Raw genomic sequence first — 20439 nt, 5'->3', positions numbered from 1 at the left:
AATTTAGCGAATCAATATCTTGTCTTCTCGCATAAAATGGGAACCAGATCCAAAAAAAAAAAAAGGAAAATGTAAGAAGAGTGAATGCAGTGATGGGAAAAGCTCAGCATGTTTGTTCCCTGAGCTGATTCTCATGAATCACCGACTGTGAGGTCACCTGCTTCTTTGACAGCGCTCCATCCAGAGTTTGTTGGATGGTTCACATAATGACCACGATCCTCCTTGTCTGCGTTGTCGTGATCTAACCCGCGTTCACCATAACTGTGAATGCACATCCAAGATGTTCAGCATCAGCGATGCCTGTGAGGAGACGGGAGACATGTTGGTCTCACTCGATTTAACCTCTAAACCTTCTGGCCCTCAAAAGTCTGGAACACTTTTGAGACTGAATAATTTTATATCAAAACCAGATGACGTCTCAGTTGTCAAACAGAAGTTTTCGGTGGTTTTCTCCCTTGTTTCAATGAAGCTGGAAACGAAGCCACGCTCCAATATTCCTAATGAAACCCAAATGTACGCTACATGTTAAATAATCAGTCATTTGATGCTGTATTTCTCCTCAGTGCTGCAGCCAAAATAATTAATTCTGAAGTGGCTGCCCTTGTCCAGCTGCAGATCCCTGTGTATATGTAGAATAAACCTAAACCTGCGGATTTATTTAGTCAGACTGTGTAGATTAACAGTTGATTACACGTCGCGTCTTGCGAATTCAACCCGTCTCTTTCGAGCTGTCGACGGCAAGAGATGCAGCAGTGGCTTTGTCAACAGGAAACAGGCTGATGTGGAGAGAGTTGCCTTTTATGGACTTACTGACATTAACGACATGCTCAAGTAACCTGAGGAGGACGAGGGCCCTAACTTCCAGTTGGGGTGGAGCTGATTAAATGCAACACAGTGCTATTATTTCCATTATGGTGCTGTTGCAGTAGATAGACTTGTGCTCTTCATCTGTTCTGTGTTGTTTCTCACTCCTCATTGTAGATTACAGAGGCCTCTGCCTCTTACAGTGTCGCTGTAACGGCGAAACACGATTAGGGTTAGGTTGAGGTCAGGGTTCGACATGAACTGGTCATTGTTAAGGTTAGTTTGGTTCTGTCCTAATGAATGGAAGTCTGTGAAAGTCCTTAAAAGGATAGCTGGGTGTATGTGTGTGTGTGTGTGTGTGTGTTGATGAGCACACACATGTCTGAAGATGTGCAGACCGTAGGCCGTAGTCATCGCCGGGAGGATGTTGCTACAGTAGAAGCAGCTGAGCTGAGAGGGAAGAACATACATATTGAGACGCATATGTATCATCTATTATTATTATCATTATTCACTTTTTCATTTTCACAAAAAGTCAGTCCAGATCAGTCCAGAGAGACGACTGGCAGACATTTTGAGTTCTTGTGGTGCTTGGTTCACTCATTCCAACTGTATCCAAACAAATGAAAAGGTACTGTGACACACAGTAGCCACAACATCCAGTGTTTTTAATCTCAATCTGGCACAATGAACAAGGACCAGTACAGCTACTCAAGTCAGGAAAACCCTAAAGTTAAAATATTATACTATATGACATCTAATATATAACATATTAGATGCCATACACACTACTGTAGTATATATTCTATGTTGTATCTATTTAAATGATACTTATATCTGAAGTAAAAACAAAACCTTACTCTGTAGTGTTTTCAGGTTCCAGGTTCATGCATCTGCTCCTTGTTTTATACTGAGTAATTATTGTGAGCCGATCAAAGAAAAGAAGCAACTTTGAAAATGCAGCTTTGACAGAATAAAAAAAATACATAAAATAAAACAAATGAATAACAATGAATGAAAATGTACACTGATGGATTGTCACAAACATAACGCAGGACCCATTCGTTCCGCTCCCACTTCTGCCCGAGCTAAATTGATATTAAAGAATATCACGATTTTAACATGGGAGTAATTTGAGTCTCATTGAACACAAGGCTGTAATGTCAGGGTCAGAGGAGCAGTGTGGAGATACTGGGCAGCAACCGTCAGTGCGTCCCCAGCAAAATGCAGCGCACTCTGTTTATTTTAAATAGTACAGGAAACATCTGATGGCTCAAGATTTCCTGGGATCATTCTGGTGCTTGTGCGTCTTTTCCCAGCCGTTAATCTCATGTATGACTCGTGTGTCTCATACTCCGTAAACACACATCAGAAGAAAAGAAACGGGGCGAAAATAATTACAAATCTGTGTGTTCGTGCTTGTATTCCGATCATTTGTGTCACGTGTTTTATTTTGGAGTGGAATAATATTCGACATCAGTTAAACTTGACAGGTCAAGCCACTCAGTTATTTCCTGTTATGCAACGATGATGCGATTGTTCTGCCACTGTGGAGAGGCCGGGATCAGACACACACACACGGTTCTGTTTCATCCCTTGTGATCGACCACATTTCCCTATGGATTATTTAACCTTAACTAAAGTATTATTTTCAATCTATAATTCCATGCATGAGCTGCTTGAAGCAAAGAGATCGGCTCGGAGCTTCCTAATTTTGTCTGTGTAAGAGAGAGAGAGAGAGAATGTTTATAATTCTAGAATAAAAACTCACTAATGTTCACATAGTTGATGTCATTTAAAAAAATATAATCCTGGTGTACTGAACTGACAATGTGTGGTGAATATTTGTTTTCTAATGTACAGAATATGCAGCAATTAGTTACTAAAATCACTAATTATGAAAGTAGTAAGGTAAGGTTGTAAATAAACTAGTAAATAGAAGATTTGACTAGCTTAAAAAAAAAAATATATATATATATATATATATATATTATAGTAGGAATTCCCGATATCGGTATCAGCAGATATTGGCTTTGAAATGTATTATCAGATATCGACATGTCGAGTTTCACCAATATGACTAATTACTAAAACAGTAGGCTGAAAAAGCTGCTACCTCCTTGACTTCTTTGATGCTTATTTATTTTGCACAATAAAAATATTTTATAGCTACATCTGCTGTGAAATGAGTATGAAAAATAATAATAATAATAAAGATTTCTCTACAGTAAATGACCTCTGCAGTTTGGAAAAGGAAAGACTGATATATCAGTATTGATATAAACCAAGGGTCTGCAACCTTTGTCCCCTCTCCACCCAAACAAAATGAATCTGGAGCCACTTTTTTATAATATTAAAACACTTATATTTATCACCTTGATTGAGAAGAAAAATAAAATAAAAATAACCTTTTTTTTTTATTATTCAAAGCTACAAGGAGCCACTGCACAAAGATTGAAGAGCCACATGAACCACAGGTTGCAGACCACTGGTTTAAGGCCCAAGCCCTCGCGATATATCGGAAATCGGCAAAAACTCCAATATCACGCATTATAGTGTTACTGAATTTAAAGATCTGAATGGTTTTAAAATGTTCTCCTATGCATGATAATGTGTGCATTTCAAACCTGAGCGTGTGTCCAACGTTATCGTCAGCTTTTTATTCTATTTATTTATTTTTGTCTGTCTCTCACTTTAGCATCACCTGCGTCATAAAAGTCGTCTCTACATGTGAGGGCTTTTCTCGTCAGGCTAAAAATGGGAGGGAGAGAGAGAGAGAGAGAATCCATTATGTTATACGTGACCTCTGAATGGAGCAGCTGCTCCACAGTGTAGGAATGCCAGTGATTGATGGTACACATGGTGATGCAACACACAACAGCTCCCACCTCGCTCTCTCTCTCTGTCTCTCTCTTTCTCTCTCTGCCTCCATATGATCAGTATGTCATGCTGCAGCTGTGGGGGAGTGTGGGTCTCGCACACTTGATGCTGTATCATGTTGCCGACTCAGAGCTGTTCAGTTTCTCTCCGTGAGTGCTGATAACACGAGCACGTGTCCACTAAGTGAAACAAGGTTGCTCCCCTTTCGTTTGGGACTCGATGTGGGGATCTTAGAGCCCACACAGGAGAACATGTTGTACCCATGTTGACCCAGGATCTCTGCTCTATATTATGTGCAGATTTAGAATTTAGTGACAACAGCGCGTCTCCTCTTATCTCATCTTATATAATATGTTCATTTTATTTATTATTCAATATTTCAGAAGTGCGAGAACAAAAACGTTGACCCGAATTTGAGGCTAAAAATTGCTTTTTATTTTCACTATGTGACTGGATATTACCATTATCATTACCGTTATTGGATTACCACTTTCCTCCTTTATTTTAGAGGGAACATTGAGTCTAAATATTCCACTTGCTCTGCAGCTGTGTTGTGTTTGTAATGATTTGCAGAGTTAGGCCTTTTTTGCTGAGGGAACATACATTGATTTATTTTTCCCATGCATGCCCGTTCAATGTGATATTTACAATTATAATTTATGTAAATGTGCAACTAGGTTGGCCAGGTGTAATGCATGGGTTGAATACATTCCCTTTTATAAATCTAAGTCTCTGCATACATTTGAAGCTGTGATAAAAAAAAAAACAGTAAATAAGGAGGGAAAAGCAGGATAGACATGTTAGACATGTTGTTTTACTTTATAAAACAAAACTAGTGTAAAATCTCAATCAAACAAAATATACAAAATAAACAAAATAACAATATAAAACACTGATAAACATGTTTTTATGGGACCACCTTGCTGAAGACTACACTGGCCAGACAGTAAAATTGAACTCGTGTTGCATTTTCAGTGCACGTCAAAAGTACACGCCTCGATTCTCTGTCAGATGTCGTCGTCGTCTCCTTCTTCACCAGCAGTGTCTCTCAAGAGAACGCTGAGATTATGGCTCAGCCCCCTTTTACGCAGCCAAACGCAGAAACAGAGGAACAGCAGCGTCAGGAGTGCGCTTCCTAGACGCGTCAAGTGCTTTTGCAACACCGGAAACAGGGAGGAGTCACCTTTCAGAATAAAAAACATTTGTTGGATCACTGAAAAGGGTTTTAATTGATGTGTCCAAATATTGATAGTGAGAAGACATGGCGTGAGGGCCCTTTCACAGTGGTTGATGTCTTGGAAGTTGTTTGCAGTAGTAGGATGAAGCGTAAACAAGAGTTTCAGTCAAATTAAACCTCCCCAAATCGTGTTTAATCTACTTGTTCTTGACTTAAGATGACAAGCAAGTGGGCTTATACTGTATACCTTTGTCAAAGCGACCGACACTCACAACCAAAGTAAGACAAGCAGGGAAAAGTTGCAGGAAAATATATATATGTTTTTAAATCGCTGTGGAATTTAATCGGCAATACTGGTTGTTTAATGTCATTTGGGTGTAGTTGGCAACTAAAAAACCATATGGAGTAGTAGTGTTATAGTGTGTGTAATCCTTAAAGATAAATTAAACAATTTAAAATACTCAATTCACCAAGTATTTAGAAGTTTTCATTACAGTGATTGTCACTGCCGCGTTCTGAATTTGGAGGCTTTTATTTTGAAATTTTGACGGGAAGCAGTTCTCTGTTGTTGTGGCTGACTTGACATTGGCGCGCTACCCTCTTCCTCTGTGTGTGTGTGTGTGTTTGTGTGCGTGTGTGTGTGTGTGTGTGTGTGTGTGCTTGTGTGTGTGTGCGCGCGTGCGTGTGTGTGTGTGTGACTCCCACTTCCCCGCGTCTATCTATGCGTCGTACGTCGTCTCCGCTCCTCCAGTCTGCTGCTGCTGACCATCCACAGCGGAGCCACCACGCCGAGGAGGCGGACCGACTGCAGCGACAGCTCGGCCAGCAGCACCGGGTTATAGCGGCGGTGGTTGCGGAGGGGGGAGGAGGGTGGGGGCAGCTCGCTGCTCTTCTTACCCTTCTTTAAAAAACCGTGCACAGCCCGAAGCAGCGAGGACACCACCATCATCATCATCATCATCACCACCACCATCACCACCATCATCATCATCATCATCATCATCACTTCAGCGTGTCCTGGAATAGTTTTTCTATTTTTTTCCCAGACTCAGACTGAAGTTGCCGCTGCTGCTGCTGCCGCTGCAGAGGCGCACTTTTCTCCCTGCCTCCCTCTCTCCTTCTGCGCTCACAATCCGACATGGAAGATGGTCCGTCTTCAACAAGCTGTTTCAGAAGGTTAACGGACTGTTTCCTGGGTGCAAGTAGGTATTTAAAAACAAAGCAAAACAAAACAAAAAGACACTTAAAGGTGTAAAAGTGTAGATCCCAACATGTTTATGTTGTTTCTGCTGGTGCTGCAGGCGGATATTCTCCCGTACTCAACTTTATGAATGACAAGTGATAAGTGATCTGTGGATGGGTGTGGACGTCATCACAGGACGGACATCCGCAAAATGTAGCGTCTGCGTCTTTCTACAAAAAAAAATATAGAGATGTTTGTGAAATCATGGTTCAGTGAGTCTGTCGCAAAGTGTGCAGTAAAAAGCAGTGGAGTCGATTCAAAGTAGAATTTCTGCTTATACCATAAAATATTAAAAACACTACTAATAATAAGTAATCTGAAAATGTCCTGAAGAATTCTAAATTTGGGGTCAATATGCAACTTGTTTTTTAAAATAGTTTCTACAGGTCTCTTTTATTCCAACATGAATATTGTGTCTTCACATTATTTTGGATATATATTAGCATAGATGATATAAAAAAAATTAAATTTTGTATGCAAGTATCTAAACTATACAGAAAAGGTGGATGCATTTCTAGCTCCACTAAAGTAAATATTTCCTGTTTTGGTTTAGAAATGACATTTATTTCCTCACTCAGTCTCAGTAAATGTGCACTCCTTGTTGCATTTTGGCATCTTAATGTCATACATTTGTTCTTCCTGACGTGGCACATTTTTGAATCTTTCCATACTTGACAGTGTCTACGTGCATGAGCCACATGAATCACTCTTTCAGTGATTGTTTCAACGGCACTTCGGCGACCTTTATAAAGGCAACAGTGTAATGAGGAGAGTGTCGTCTGTGGCCCCGGGATACTGGATGATGCCAAACTACGCACACAGCAGTAAACTGCAGTCATGGAATGTATTATTGTGAGGTACAGTGTGTAGGTATCCTCCTGCCGTCATGCTGACCAAAAAAGGACAAGAATGTCAGGTTTCGCGGCGCGTCCAGACTTTTGTGCGTTCACTAAACAGCGAGTGACTTTACACTAACACTGATTCTTATTATAAATGAGTGATTCCGTCACCTGAGGGAAAAGCTCATTATGTACCTCCCCACATGTATGCTCTCTTCAAAAGTGGTACAGCTGCCTGTCAGTTAATCTGGGGTTAAATGTGGGATTAACTTGACATGCCTGTTTGATCGATTTGGGACGAGGGAATGGTTTGATTGTGCTTCATCTAAAGGCAATTTGAAAGTGATTAAAAACACATGAACAGGTCTGTGAACATATAGCATGAGTCATTCTATGGTCTGTATGTTTTTACAGCTTTGCTACAGAGACTGTTTTCTATAAATAATAAGACATGTGATCGAGCAGAGGGCCTTTTTTTAGTTAGTTCTGTCGACTCGTCACGAGAAATAACATGTATGGGTGTTAGGTAATGTGTGTGTGTGTCCGTGTGCATTGTTCGTGGGTGTTTCTGGTCAGTGTCAGAGGTCAGTGTGGGTCACACCACCACAGTAAGGTGTCTTAAACCCAACTGATGGAACGAGTAGTGAGCAATTGTAACTGAACACACTTTTGCTTTTTATCATATTTGTTTTGGTTTTGAAGAAATGCAATATTACAGCACACTATAATCCACTAAATCAACATGAAACTATGGATTTTAGTCGCATTTTCTCAGGTTGTAGCTTATGGTCTAAGAAGCAATGACTGTGTTTGATGGTGGTCCAGGTTGTGATCCAGTTGTTGTTCAATCAGTGTTTCAGTTCGAAACAATGCCATTATCGCAAAGATAGCAATTCACTCAACTTTTGATCGGCCTGTTTTGTACCAACAAAAAAAAATCATCTTTAATCCTTAGAACACAGAGCATTTAGGCTGCTTTTTTTTTTTTTCTATTTCCACGTTAAAACGTGTATACAGAGGCGCTAAGAATGTGCACTCCAGAGTGCTTGATATCCTTTTTTCAACACAACCTACAGGCAATCTTTCATTTTCACCAACTATATAAACACACCCGAGCAAAAAGTACTCAATTTAAAAAAAAAAAAAACAATTGGATTGAATTTGTGAAATTTGGAAATATGTCACAGTTCAAAGTTCACTTGGCTTGTTTTTATGAACAAAGAGAAAAGAAAAAGACACAGATATGACCTATGTATGAACACACACTCCCAGGATGTCCATATAAGGAGTTGTGTATTAGTCCCGCGGCAATTTACCAAGGGTGCACCCGTGCCACAGGTGCACTAGGCGTCAAGTTCTCATCCTTCTATGAGAGAATAGAAGTTAATATGTTATGTATATTTGAAATTTTGAAATGTATTTATTTAAAAAGGACAATGCAAACATACAGTATCACGGTAAATGTGCCAGTATAAGCCAAGGGGCTACTTTACATGAGAAAAAACACAGGACAACAAATACACACATTGGCATGAAATGAGACCCAAAGAGGGTGGAGCAAGTCCATATAGGATCTTATAGATGGTGTATATATATGATACAATTCTGTCTTTACTCCGAGTCATAGTGTTGTTTCTGTGCCCGTACATTTTGTGGGAGGAGTTACTGAAGGCGGCATACTTTTATTCGGCCTTAGATAATAACGATCTTTATCCAGAATCATGTATTTCTACTTAAACCCAGCAAAAGACGTCTGTGTTGTCAGGCAGGAAGTGATCACACTGGACATTCCCACTGCGCGCCTTCTCTCTCACTGCCAGGGTTTCTCCCAGCACTGTCACAGAATAACTAACTAACTAACTAACTAACTAAATAAATAAATAAATACGGTACAGTATATCATTTATATCGTGAAAATATGTTAATTAAAGTCTGATTGACATTTGAATGACTCAAAAATTCTGGGCTGGGCTGAGTCTTTTCCAAATAGTTTATCTTTGTGATTTGTCTTAAGTGTTTATTTAAACTTGCGGGGAAAATAAAGCCAAAGAAAATGCGATATTTGCGATACAAGCTGTTTTTTTTTTTTTTGTTTTTTTTGTCTGGATCAGTGCCAGGGCACAGTGCATGATTTGAGTAGGGGAAACAGATGACCCCCCCCCCCCCCCCCCCCCCAGCGCAGTCAGCTTGTTGTGGGTTGGTATCTGAGGGGATGGGAAAAGGCCACATGCATGTCGATTTCTTTACAACTTGTCCTCGTGTCAGGACTCATAAAAGCGCAAGCCGCTGGAGAAGACACAAGGATCTGTGGTTCTCATTAGTGAGTCCCCACTGGCCTCTTAACGGGGCAGCTGCAGAGTTAAGCATCAGTCCAGATGTGGAGCAGGGAACATGACCCTTGATTACTGGTGAGGGGGGCACATCGACCACGGCAGACGAGGCGTTGACACGCCGAGTGATTACAGCATCACTGTAAAGTTTCATCGTCAGCAGTGACAAAGGCTTTGTGATGTTTAACCTCTGCCTGTGCTTCACTTTCCTGTCACTGCAGGGAATGACTTTGACATTACATTGACTTTTGAGTTTTAAGGTTGACCTGCGATGAGCTATATTTCGATATCATTTGTATGCGTTGGTGCAAACACAGTTTGTGATGTGTCTGCTGTGGATGTTTTCCAAGATAATTCTTCAATTTTCCTTTAGGAGCACTCTCACTCTTTAACCCCTAGTGCTCATGCGGCACAGGTCCGTGCCACAGGTGCACTGGGGGTGAATTGCCGTGGGAATAATACGCGACTCCTTATATGGACATCCTATATGTGTGTTTATATAGTTGGTGAAAATGACACACATGGCACATTCTTATCCCTTCTCTATATACATTTGAACATAGAAATAGAAAAAAAAAGCAGCCTAAATGCTCTGAGTTCTTAGAGTTCATTATGTGACACTTTATCACACAAACATCGATATCGACTCGACTGATTTGATTTTGTTTTTTTTTACCGTGATAGCGTTATTGGACCTGTGATTTGTCTGAAACTGTAGTATGTTGCCACGTGCCTGTGACAACATTACTGGACTGTGGATTAAGGGACATGCCTTATCTACATCTCAGTTAGCCATTTATAGCCCTTACCCTTTACGTCTAATGACCTGGGCCATGGAAGTGGAAATAATGCAAATTACATTTCCATGGAAATCCCTCCCTCTCTCTCTTTCTCTCTCTCACAATAAAGAGAGATAGAGAGAGAGAGAGAGAGAGGTGTGATCATCCATGTTTGTGCAGCAGTGTTTGTTTTTGCCATGTGGGGGCGTGTCTCTGTAAATGAGGGCACTGCAGTCCACAGTGAAACAGCGTTTTCTTAATTTGACACTTTCTCACTGACTAGTTTATTGAGTTATCCCTACTGGTCACCTCATCCTTGGCTCTTGTGGAATGTGAGGGCTGTGTGTGTGTGTGTGTGTGTGTGTCTCGACTGAACACACACACACACACGCACAGCCATAGACGCAGGCTCAATGAATAAATGAGATGAGCAGTAAAAGCATTTTCATCGCCAGTGTTTGCCGCTCGCTGAATGTCAGTCCTGGACGCTGTGCTCCAGCCATCCCATAGATAAGATAAGAACCACATGCTCTTCCCACCTCCTGGCAAGGGAGTCCCAAACGGACTTGCTGACGCACACGCCTCCCATCAACCCCCACCCCCTTTCCTGCCTCAGCCTCATGTCAGGAGAGTGAAAAGTAGTAACTTGGCAGCTTGCCCTTGACTCTCTGCCAGAAGGAGTGCACTTCTACAGAAGTGGTCTTTTCCCTTTTTCCCTCATGTTCGTTTTTTTTTTTTTTTTTTTTTTTGAATCTTGGTGCTGCAGAAGAGAAACAAGTCGCTCATTAAACACTGGCACTGCCAGTGTCGACTTCTCCCGCTGACATTATGGTTCAGTACAAGCTGACAGAAGTGCTGAGGACACGGGTTCAGCTGTGGTGCCGCACTGTCACAGATAACTAACAGCTTCTGGGGACTAAGAGATGAGTGATGGAGGCGGGTGGAGTTGAAAGTTGTTGTTTTTTAACAGCTCTTCCCATGCTCATTTATCTGCATCTGTTAGCATATTGTTTCAGTTCAGCAATACTTTGTACAAAGTGGGGGGAAAAAAAACAATCATAGCACCTTATTCATTAACTCTGATGCCTTTAAATGGAACGCCTGAGTCTGTGGTGGCAATATCGTATACACAGTATGTCCGGCATGGGCTCAAATATTAACCTGACTGTCAAGTATAATGCAGGAAATGACAAAGACGAGATGAGATGTGATATTAATGTATTCTGGGACCTAAAAGTTTGAAGAAAACTCCATGGTCCAAATCTAGTGAAATTAGATTAAGATGGAGCGAGAGATAAGGTGACCCTAATTGTTATTATTATATTATTTATTTTAACTTATCAATCATTATTTAATCATTATTATTATTATTTTTATACAAAATGACATATACAGTATTTCTGATTTTCTTCCAAGGTAGGAAAATCTGTGGTACGTGTACCACCTGTGGTTCGTGTACCCTGGGAAGGACAGCTATGTGTTTACAGTGCACATGATTGAGAAAGGGGGGGGGGGGGGGGGGGGACAGGAAGTGTGAAGTATGAGAATGAAACTATGGCTGACGCATGCAACAGAGTGACAGAGTGAGGCGTGGTGTTGCGTAAAGACGGATCAGAGAACGCTTGTGCAAGCTCAAATTAAACAAAAATGAACCGTTCCGTAAATGGTGAAATGTGAAGAACATTGGCTGTGCATACAGAAGGAGAAGTTAGACTTTGCGAACAGATGATTATCGGTTCTTTTTCCTGAAGGAGCTGAAGAATACGCGGGCACTTTTTCTCCTTGTGTGTCACTGATAAACGTTGACCTACACAGTGTTGGCTCACCAAGACTGACTTGGTATCACATCTGAATTCTGATGTTTGTATTCATTTGATTGCTATATGAACACAAATAATAGTAATAATCGAAGCCCTTTTTTACATGATAGAGTGAGTTACTCTGCGTCCTCTACAAGCTATTTACTTTTCTATATAAAATGAAAGCATGCCCAATTGATTTCCATAATAAAAAAATCTCACAAATTTGAATTGTTACTTCCAGGAGTTTCTATGAAACGGGAGCTTGTTCACATTGAGACCCAGACAGACTGCGACTGGTTTGGACTTCCCTCCCCAGTCCCAGGGTGTGGTGTGCTATAGTCAAGATAAGCGTTACGCAACAATACCTCACTGCATGAACTTGGGGTTTGGGTTTTTACACAGGAAGCCAACGTCTGAGTCAGGCACCAGAATCTGTGCCAACTGGGCTTCAGCGACTCATAAACATGCTGCACAACAAAACTGCAGCATTTCCCGCCTGTGCACGTGTCTGCAAAGGCGACATCATTTCACTCGGTGTCATTTTGCGCTCAGAGATGCGAAGCATCGGATACAGTGACTCAAGGACTCAAGGACTGCAAGAGTAGTTCATCACTGTGGGCCACTTAGCTGCTTTCTGCTTTAAAACCTTTAAATGTTCAATAAGTAAAATGCAAATATTCACGTATTATTATTATTATTATTATTATTATTATTATTATTATTAATAATAAAAATAAGTAGATTCCATTATTTTTATATTAAGTCACTGGAGTTCCATGTTGACATGGTTTGCATGATCACTGCGTCCCACCTTCACATTCTGATCACTTGGCGTTGGTGGCACACAGATTTCTTAAGAACCTGTGATTGATGAACCATTATTTCTTATCTTTTAAATCTAAACAAATGTCTGTTACATTCAAACCAGTGTCAAATGAGTTGCTGACGAAGCCGATCAGCTCCACATGACTCTCTATTTTCATTAGGTCTGTGCCTTATTGGACATTCCTCTTCCCTAATGTCGATCTTCAGCCTCTGTTCTTAATCCGCACTTGCCCCGAACTCACACTCAAGAAAGGATGACGAGTGATGAGGATGGTGAAAAACCAATCAAAGACAGAAACAGGGGCGAGTCTTTTCCTTGATTGGCGCTTGTCCAGATATTCCTGCACACTGCTCCCTGTGTGTGTGCAGCCGTCATGAGAACAGCGACGAGACGAGATGTGTGTGCTATGGTGATTCAAGGCACACAGCAGTGGTGTAGTCTGCTTGACGTGCAGGTATAAGCTGTGTACCCACGACAAAATGTTTTCGTAGGTTATTGCGCTGGTGGTCTGTAATCCAACGCTGCTTTTTTTAGTGGGTGTATCTCTTTTTATCTGACGGGGGCGGAGTGGAGTGGACTGGGCTGGACACGCTCAACTGTTGCACTTTACCAGCACTGACTGAACGCTAATGCATCACAGTTGTGAGTGCAGAAGCCAGGTGAAATGAACCGAAAGAAAGTGACACCTTTTGAGGGTTTTCAGCAGCCTGTTGTTGAATCGACAGCCTGCTGCAAATACAAGATGTTAGACTGATGGTAACATTCCTCCCACTGGTAACTGCTCACTGAATCAGAATCAGAATCAGAATCTGATCTGATTCTGATTCTGATTCTGATTCTGAATATCTGACCAGCAAGACACCATTTAGTGTGTGTGTGTGTGCATCTAAATGCACACACACACACACTAAATGGTGAACCAGTGCAGAAGCACACAACGTGAGTAAAGCAATACCGCTTCATACGGCAGCACTATGTCTGAAAACACAAAGAAGCATCTATGAACACTTCCAGAAGTGGATTCTAAATGCCTGTGTCTGCACCACACAGTCTGTAAGTCATGCTACAGTAAAAAAAAACAAAAAACAAAAACAGATAAACAACACATAGTACTGTCGCAAAAACTCCTTTGTCTTGTAAAAGCAGACAGCATCATTTCTATTGCTCTTTGCAATCCAATCCAACTTTATTTATAAAGCACAAACAACACTATCTGAAACAAAGTGTTGTACATCACAGATAAATAAAATATAGAAACATAGGGCCTAAAAGACCTAAAAAAAACAACTATAAAATATAAAAACAGCATGATACATTTTATAAATGTATGTGTATGTGACTATATTTGTCCACAGTGGGCGACAGAGGTTCCGAACTGCAGCTTTAAGGTTTTTGGATTGTATTGGATTTTAATGTTTTTTTTAATTAACTGATATCAGACACATTTCTATACTGAACATCGTATCGGCTCATCCTGAGTTAGGTAAATGTCACTTCTGCCCTGCTGCAGTGTTACAATAAACAGAGACGACTTAAACTCACAACTGTTACTTGTTTGGGAGGAAGTTCATAAGATAGATTACATTTTTTTTTTTTTTTTTTTTTTACTTTTTTAATAGTGTTTGTGTGATTTGTTTTGTTTTCACTCTGTCACACACTTTATTATTATCTCCAGTAGAATGACGCCATTGTCTTCACCACTGTGGGAAGGAAAATTTCACTGAGGTTTTGTCAACATAAAATAAAAAACCCTGGTCAAACCAGTGACCATGCTATTGCTTCTACTGCAATAGTCTCTCTCTCTCTCTCTCTCTCTCTCTCTCTCTCTCTCTCTCTCTCCCCCTCTCTCTCTTGCTCTTTTGCTCTCTCTTCCCTGATTGAGTGAACACATGTGGTTCCCAGTGGGTTAACCATTCTGGACCACAGCATGTGGGACATATCTGGCTGCACCTTTGATTAGCCACTGTAGTTGCATGCTCGGGACACTGACGCATTACCCACAGCTCTGAGTGTCACTGCGGTCACATTAGGTTGAGCTGCGGCTCAAAAGACTTCAGAGGGAAAGCCTATAAGATCGGCAGAAAGTAGCAGGAATGTTTGGTAGGGAAAAGTGCCATCAATCACCACCGTGCTGTAATATCGCGGCTGTCGGGTCAACCCATTAATTGTCCTGCAATCTTCTTTTTTTTTTTTCCACTGAACTTTAATAGGGATTAACTATATTTACTTTTTTTTTCTCCCCCCCAATAAACGGTGATTTCTGAACTGATTTCTGACGAGTGCATGTGCATGTGTCAGTACGCCACCACTGGTCCTGGGCTGAATGTTTAGAGCAGATTTTGTGCACGTATAATTTGCTCTCCACTTCTTATGTGCCTTGTCGTTAGTTCAAGATTCAAAGATTCAAAGATTCATTAGATGTGTTGTTTTCAGGGATGGATTTCTGCTGTATAGCTTGGTGGTTATTTGAATTTCTGTTTGCCAGATACTGTCTTTTATTCCCATTCTTGCCTGACCTCTGGTATCAACCAGGTACTTTTATTCAGACGGCATTCTCTGACGAGCTGGTCAGTATACCAGCAGTTTCTGAAATACTCACTATGCCACATGGTGATTTCATTTAATTAAAAAAAAAACATGTGTTGGCCTCCAAAGCCTGATACAGGTTATTTTTCTGTGGACACACACACAGGTTGGTGACTTACTGGCACATTTCTTTTATTTAAGTGATATGTTGACAATCAAAAATGACATGTATTACCATGACCAGACTTCTTGGCTTGATGTTGAAACATTGACTACATAAACTCAACTTCACAATGTGTTTGCAAAAATGCTGAATTTATTGATACTTTAATGGTTAAAAGTGTCCGGAAAAAAACCACTGGCTATTGTAGAGAGAACGTGTGTGTGGGTTAGTTTAACCACAGGGGTTGTACCCAGAATACTTTTTTATTTTAACAGCCAATATACTGCAGGCACGTTGCTAAATTCTTATCACTGCTGTTAGTTTTTGCCCTATAGAAATAGGACATCTGACTATTTTTGTTCATGTGCACACATATGATAGCTAAAAAATGTTCAGAGCCCATCGACACAAAACTGGTATTCATAAATTCACACAGTCTGTTTTTTGTGTGGTGTCACTTATCACAGTGCCTTCTTTGTGTGTCTGATTGGACACATTCGTACGGGTCCTCCACCGGGCTTCCATTTTGTGTCTATTTGTATGTCTTTCTGTCCCCTGTAGCTCCCTCCACCCACCCCATGAATTTATTTCTTCTCTCATTTATTGAGCAGCATTCTGTCGCTGTGCATCAGAGCTGGTCAGGAGTCGCGTGAGGTCGCGAGGAAGGCATTCATGTTTTGAGTCTGGACAGCGTCAGGCCACAGCGTCCTCCATCCTCTAAACTTCTGTTTGCAAACACACTCACACACACACTGAGCAGATGATCTATCGTAAGTGAAGATCAAATGATTTGTTCTCGGGGAATAAATCAAATGTTTACAGGAGCACAAATGAACAGATAAAGGTACCTACGACTTGATTTTCATACACCTTTTACTGGCATACAACAGGTTACCTGCAGCTGAAGTGGAAGCTTCTCCATATCATCTTACATCTGGTAACAGTGAAATCTGTGCCACACTTGTTTTGTTGTCCATGAGTATTTGTAGCCAATTCGCTGCTGAAACATCATACAGGATTTCAGACAAACGCACCACTTAGTAATACTTTAATGTGTGTGTGTGTGTGTGTGTGTGTGTCTGACGGCAGAACACATGCCTTCCAGCTGCGTGTCCTCTTGTGATTCATACTTGAAGGGAGTCTACACAGATGCTGCTGATAACCAGACGTTTTCGTGAGAAAGCCGCAAAACGACTGTCTGCGCACAAAAGCCTCCTTTTCCATTATTGTCCGCTAACAAATACAGTTGCTGTGTACGATATCACGGAATGAACATTTTGCAATTATATAGGATTGAGTTCATGGTTCAGTGATGATATTGTGCCCCGCAGCTACATGATGTTTGTTTCACACACACACACACACCGACACACTACCTCAGCATGAGTGACCTAAACACGGTTTCCTAGTGCATCATGACGGCCTCTCAGACGCCAGCGGGTATATTAAAAACAACTTTCCCTCAATGATGGTCTGGCAAATTGCTTTTTTCCCTGACAACAAAGACAGTAAACAGCAGCACTTAGCAAGCTCTCAAGAACCTAATTGCCTATTAAGCACAATTGAGTCCTCCTTTATCCTGCTGCCTCTGTTGGGGGCTCCTGTCCCTGGAGATGAAGCCTTACAGTAAACATAAGTGAGTTAGCCTGGCTATCGGAGAGGTTCAGCCGGAAAATGTGTAGCGGCTGCCATGCTCACTTCACAGGAAAGTGAAAGAGAGATGACCTTCGGTTGTTACTAGCCCGTGGGTTTGTTTGGGTGGCTTTCAGAAACAATGAGGGCCAGCGTGAGGTGTTCTTTCCATCCTCTTACATCTTAAATTCCTCTGTCCGCCCATTTTTCTAATCTTCCTATATTTTAATTTTTTATTTTGACTGTTTCTTTTTGCTCTTCAGGCTTGACCGATGAGAAAGTGAAGGCCTACCTCTCACTGCACCCGCAGATGCTGGACGACTTTGTGTTGGAGAGTGTGAGTGCGGAGACGTTGGACAGATGGCTGAAGAGGAAGACCAGCAGCAGGCCTGCAGGTATACCTGCTCCCACACACTCACACACACACACACACACACACATATATGCTACAGGTCTCTGGATCCCCGTGACATAATGATTGAATCAGCGGATTTCAGCGTATAGTGACGCACAGCTGTAATTTCTCTAATATTTTGCTTCGGTTAACTGTTTGTACTTTGTACCTCACATAATCCCATACGAGTTCCTGAACAGTCGACCGCAAACACAGGCTGCCATGAATATCTCCAGCCGCGTCAGTCGTTTGCTTTTATTGCGCCCGAAAAACCAAAGATCCAAAGGAGCCGCGGCAACGTGTGCCTCTGTGGGCTCCGTCTATTACAGGACAGATCCCTCTCCCGCACGTGTTTCCCTAAGTCGCCAATGTGTGTGACAGACAGACGAAAAAAAGGGAGAGGGAGCGTGCTTGCCGGGGTGTTTATGGGTCATTCGATGTGTCTGAGTGGGGCTGAACTGAGTCTGTGCCGTGCACTCCGCACACACACACACACACACACACAGGCACTGTTTCTCAGACCAGCCGTATCCATCAAGGGCCCACAGAGCTGGCACTCTGCCCAGTCGAGCTGCTGACGTCAGAGGCGACCTCCAGAGACATGCAGCCGGCTGAAGGGGGGCCCAGGGGAGGGGTGGGGATGGTGGTGGTGGTGGTGAGAGTTTGTGCTGGCTCAGGGTGAGGGCGTGTAGAAGTGAGGGTGGGTGGGGGGGGGGGGGGGGGGGTGGGGCGGATTTGTCACATTTTGGAGCTGCTTTCTACATGAGGTTTACAGACAGTAGTGTTTATTGCTGCCATGAGACGTCGGTTTCTCAGGTCTGCTCCCGCATGTGAAACAGTTTCCTGTATACAGTCTGTGTGTGTGTGTGTGTTTAGGTTCACATTCTTGCTGTTGCCAAGTAGGAATAACTCATTTCACTGGCGTAATGGAGGTCAGAGCAGATGAAGCATGTGCAAAAGCAGAACGCCGAAAACAAAACAATGTGTCTACTTCAGTTTTAGTGTTACTGTGCTTGTCTTTGATCGAGTTTTAGTGATCACATTCATAGTCATGGTCATGTGACTTACAACAGCTAAATTATATGTGTGCATGTGTTGTGAGTTTACCTGGTATTCCCTATGTTGTGGGGACCTACATCTGTTTACACTGTCACATTATGGGGAATACTTTTCTTTATGGGGGCAAAAATCAAGGTAAATTACTACATTTTAAGGTGAAGATGTTTTTTAAAGTTAGGCTGAGGTTAGTATTAGGTTAAGGTTAAGGTTCTCTATCCAAACGATAAAGAACACACTGTGGCAGTTTCAAGATCCTTTATTTGTCATTTCCCATGGTATTTGTAAAAAAATACTCACATTGAAGCGAAACTACAGTATGTTTCTCACCAGCTTCTCATGACAGTGCAAGATAACACGGTATCATAATAAATAACAAAAGAGGAGGTTTTTCAATTGACTCCGATGCAAACCCACTGGCCGTGCATTCACATGCTCACAGGAGCAGTAAAATAAAAGTCAGACTATGAGGTTAGGCTTTGGATAAATATCCAGGTTGGGCTGACACTCAGACAGACCTTTATTTTATTAATATCATCAGCGTTTTCACGACCAATAATAAATAATTAGAAATAACCGAGTAGTAGAAGAAGAGTACCCTGTGCATCTGTAAGACAACATGACAGAGCGGCAGTATACGATGCTCTTGGAATGAGAACAGGCTGCCATTACTGTGCCAGTGTCACAGAACTCTGACAGTCACGAGGCCTGTTATGGTGGATTTCATCATTACCAGCGAGTTTCAGATGTCAGTCGATTCTCATGTCGTCCAGAAAAGCCTGCTCGTGAACCATTGACTGCCTGAAACGAAATGACATGATTTTTTTCAAAGTGGTCAACAGCAAACAATAATAACGTCACTGATACTCTCATACGTCTAATGTTCCCGGTCGAACTGATGCGCTGGATGAGGTGACACTGTGCAGAGCCATCCGCCAATCCGTCAATCGCGTAAACGCCTATTGCTATTTGCGTCATAATGACGCCACGTCCTCCGTCATAAAAACCTCAACACGGATGGATGGGGGGGGGGATGCAGCGATATCAGGTGAAGTCACATCCGTCTCCCATCTAAACAGACGAACGAGGTTGACCACTGCTGCAGAAAAACGTTCCTGTTAACAGTCGTTTGTGAAACAAAACAAACCCTTGATAGTTGATGATTTCTTCCCCTGTGGTGACAGAGAGAATCTGACCGCATCTCACTGAGCACCACCACTTCCTGCTCTGCGTCAAGTCAGTATCATCAGTAATGCACATGGCTTTTGCCATTCACATTGTTGAAAGTGCACATGTGCACACACACACACACACAGAGTCAGACATGACACTGACTTCCTGAAGACTTACTCTAAACTGAAATTCATGCAAACCATACAGCATGTCATTAGTTCAAACATAATAGTTTACATTATGGGGACTTTTTGTCTCTTTTAATATAAATAAAAAGTGGCAGCAGCATTTTAACCTGATACTTGACGGGTTGTTTATTTCTTCTCATGGGAACAGATCATTTCTTGCACTGTTGGAGAATTCATCTTCTTTTTTTTTTTTTTTTAAATGGCTACATGGTAATGTATCTGCACACAAGTGACATAAAATACCCCATACCCACTGGTCAAAAAAACCTGTTTAATCCAGGGTTTGAATGTTTTGGTGTTTTTTCACCAGTGGAAATGTGCAGGATTTAGTCCTGGGTAAAGTAAATCTGCAGTGCACGCTGGTTTTTACGAGTTGGAGCGCAAGACGCGTGCCGATTTCTTCTTTTTCTGCGTCATTTTTGGCAGCGACGCAATTTCCGCTCGTCATTTCCAACACAAAGACGTGCATTCATTTTTCGTCTCTTAGTTTAGTCATTAGCCATGGATGGTTTTAGTAAACCTTACTTTTTACAAATTGGGACAGTGCTCAATATTTTTTGGTTCATCTTACTTGACTTGTTTTATTTCCAGCATGTTTTTTTGTAATCTAATGTAAAGGAAACAAGG

General features: G+C 41.6%; 1 protein-coding gene across 5 annotated transcripts in view; it reads left to right on the top strand.

Moving 5' to 3' along the window:
• The window catches only part of pde10a (phosphodiesterase 10A), a 55893-nt gene that overhangs the window by 12073 nt on the left and 23381 nt on the right, over nucleotides 1-20439 (top strand). For 3 of the 5 annotated variants that reach the window (XM_058651887.1, XM_058651885.1, XM_058651886.1), the window contains exon 3: nucleotides 17265-17396. In XM_058651887.1, the coding sequence (XP_058507870.1) occupies nucleotides 17265-17396 (132 nt within the window). Of the gene's footprint in view, nucleotides 1-5538; nucleotides 6064-17264; nucleotides 17397-20439 lie in introns of those variants that run through there. The other 2 variants (XM_058651888.1, XM_058651889.1) reach the window with 2 other exon arrangements.

Source organism: Solea solea, chromosome 15 (assembly GCF_958295425.1).
Source record: "Solea solea chromosome 15, fSolSol10.1, whole genome shotgun sequence".
In the NCBI taxonomy this organism is placed as follows: domain Eukaryota; kingdom Metazoa; phylum Chordata; class Actinopteri; order Pleuronectiformes; family Soleidae; genus Solea; species Solea solea.
The sequence above is the reverse complement of the archived record's forward strand: the minus strand, read 5'-3'. Positions and strand labels throughout refer to the sequence as shown.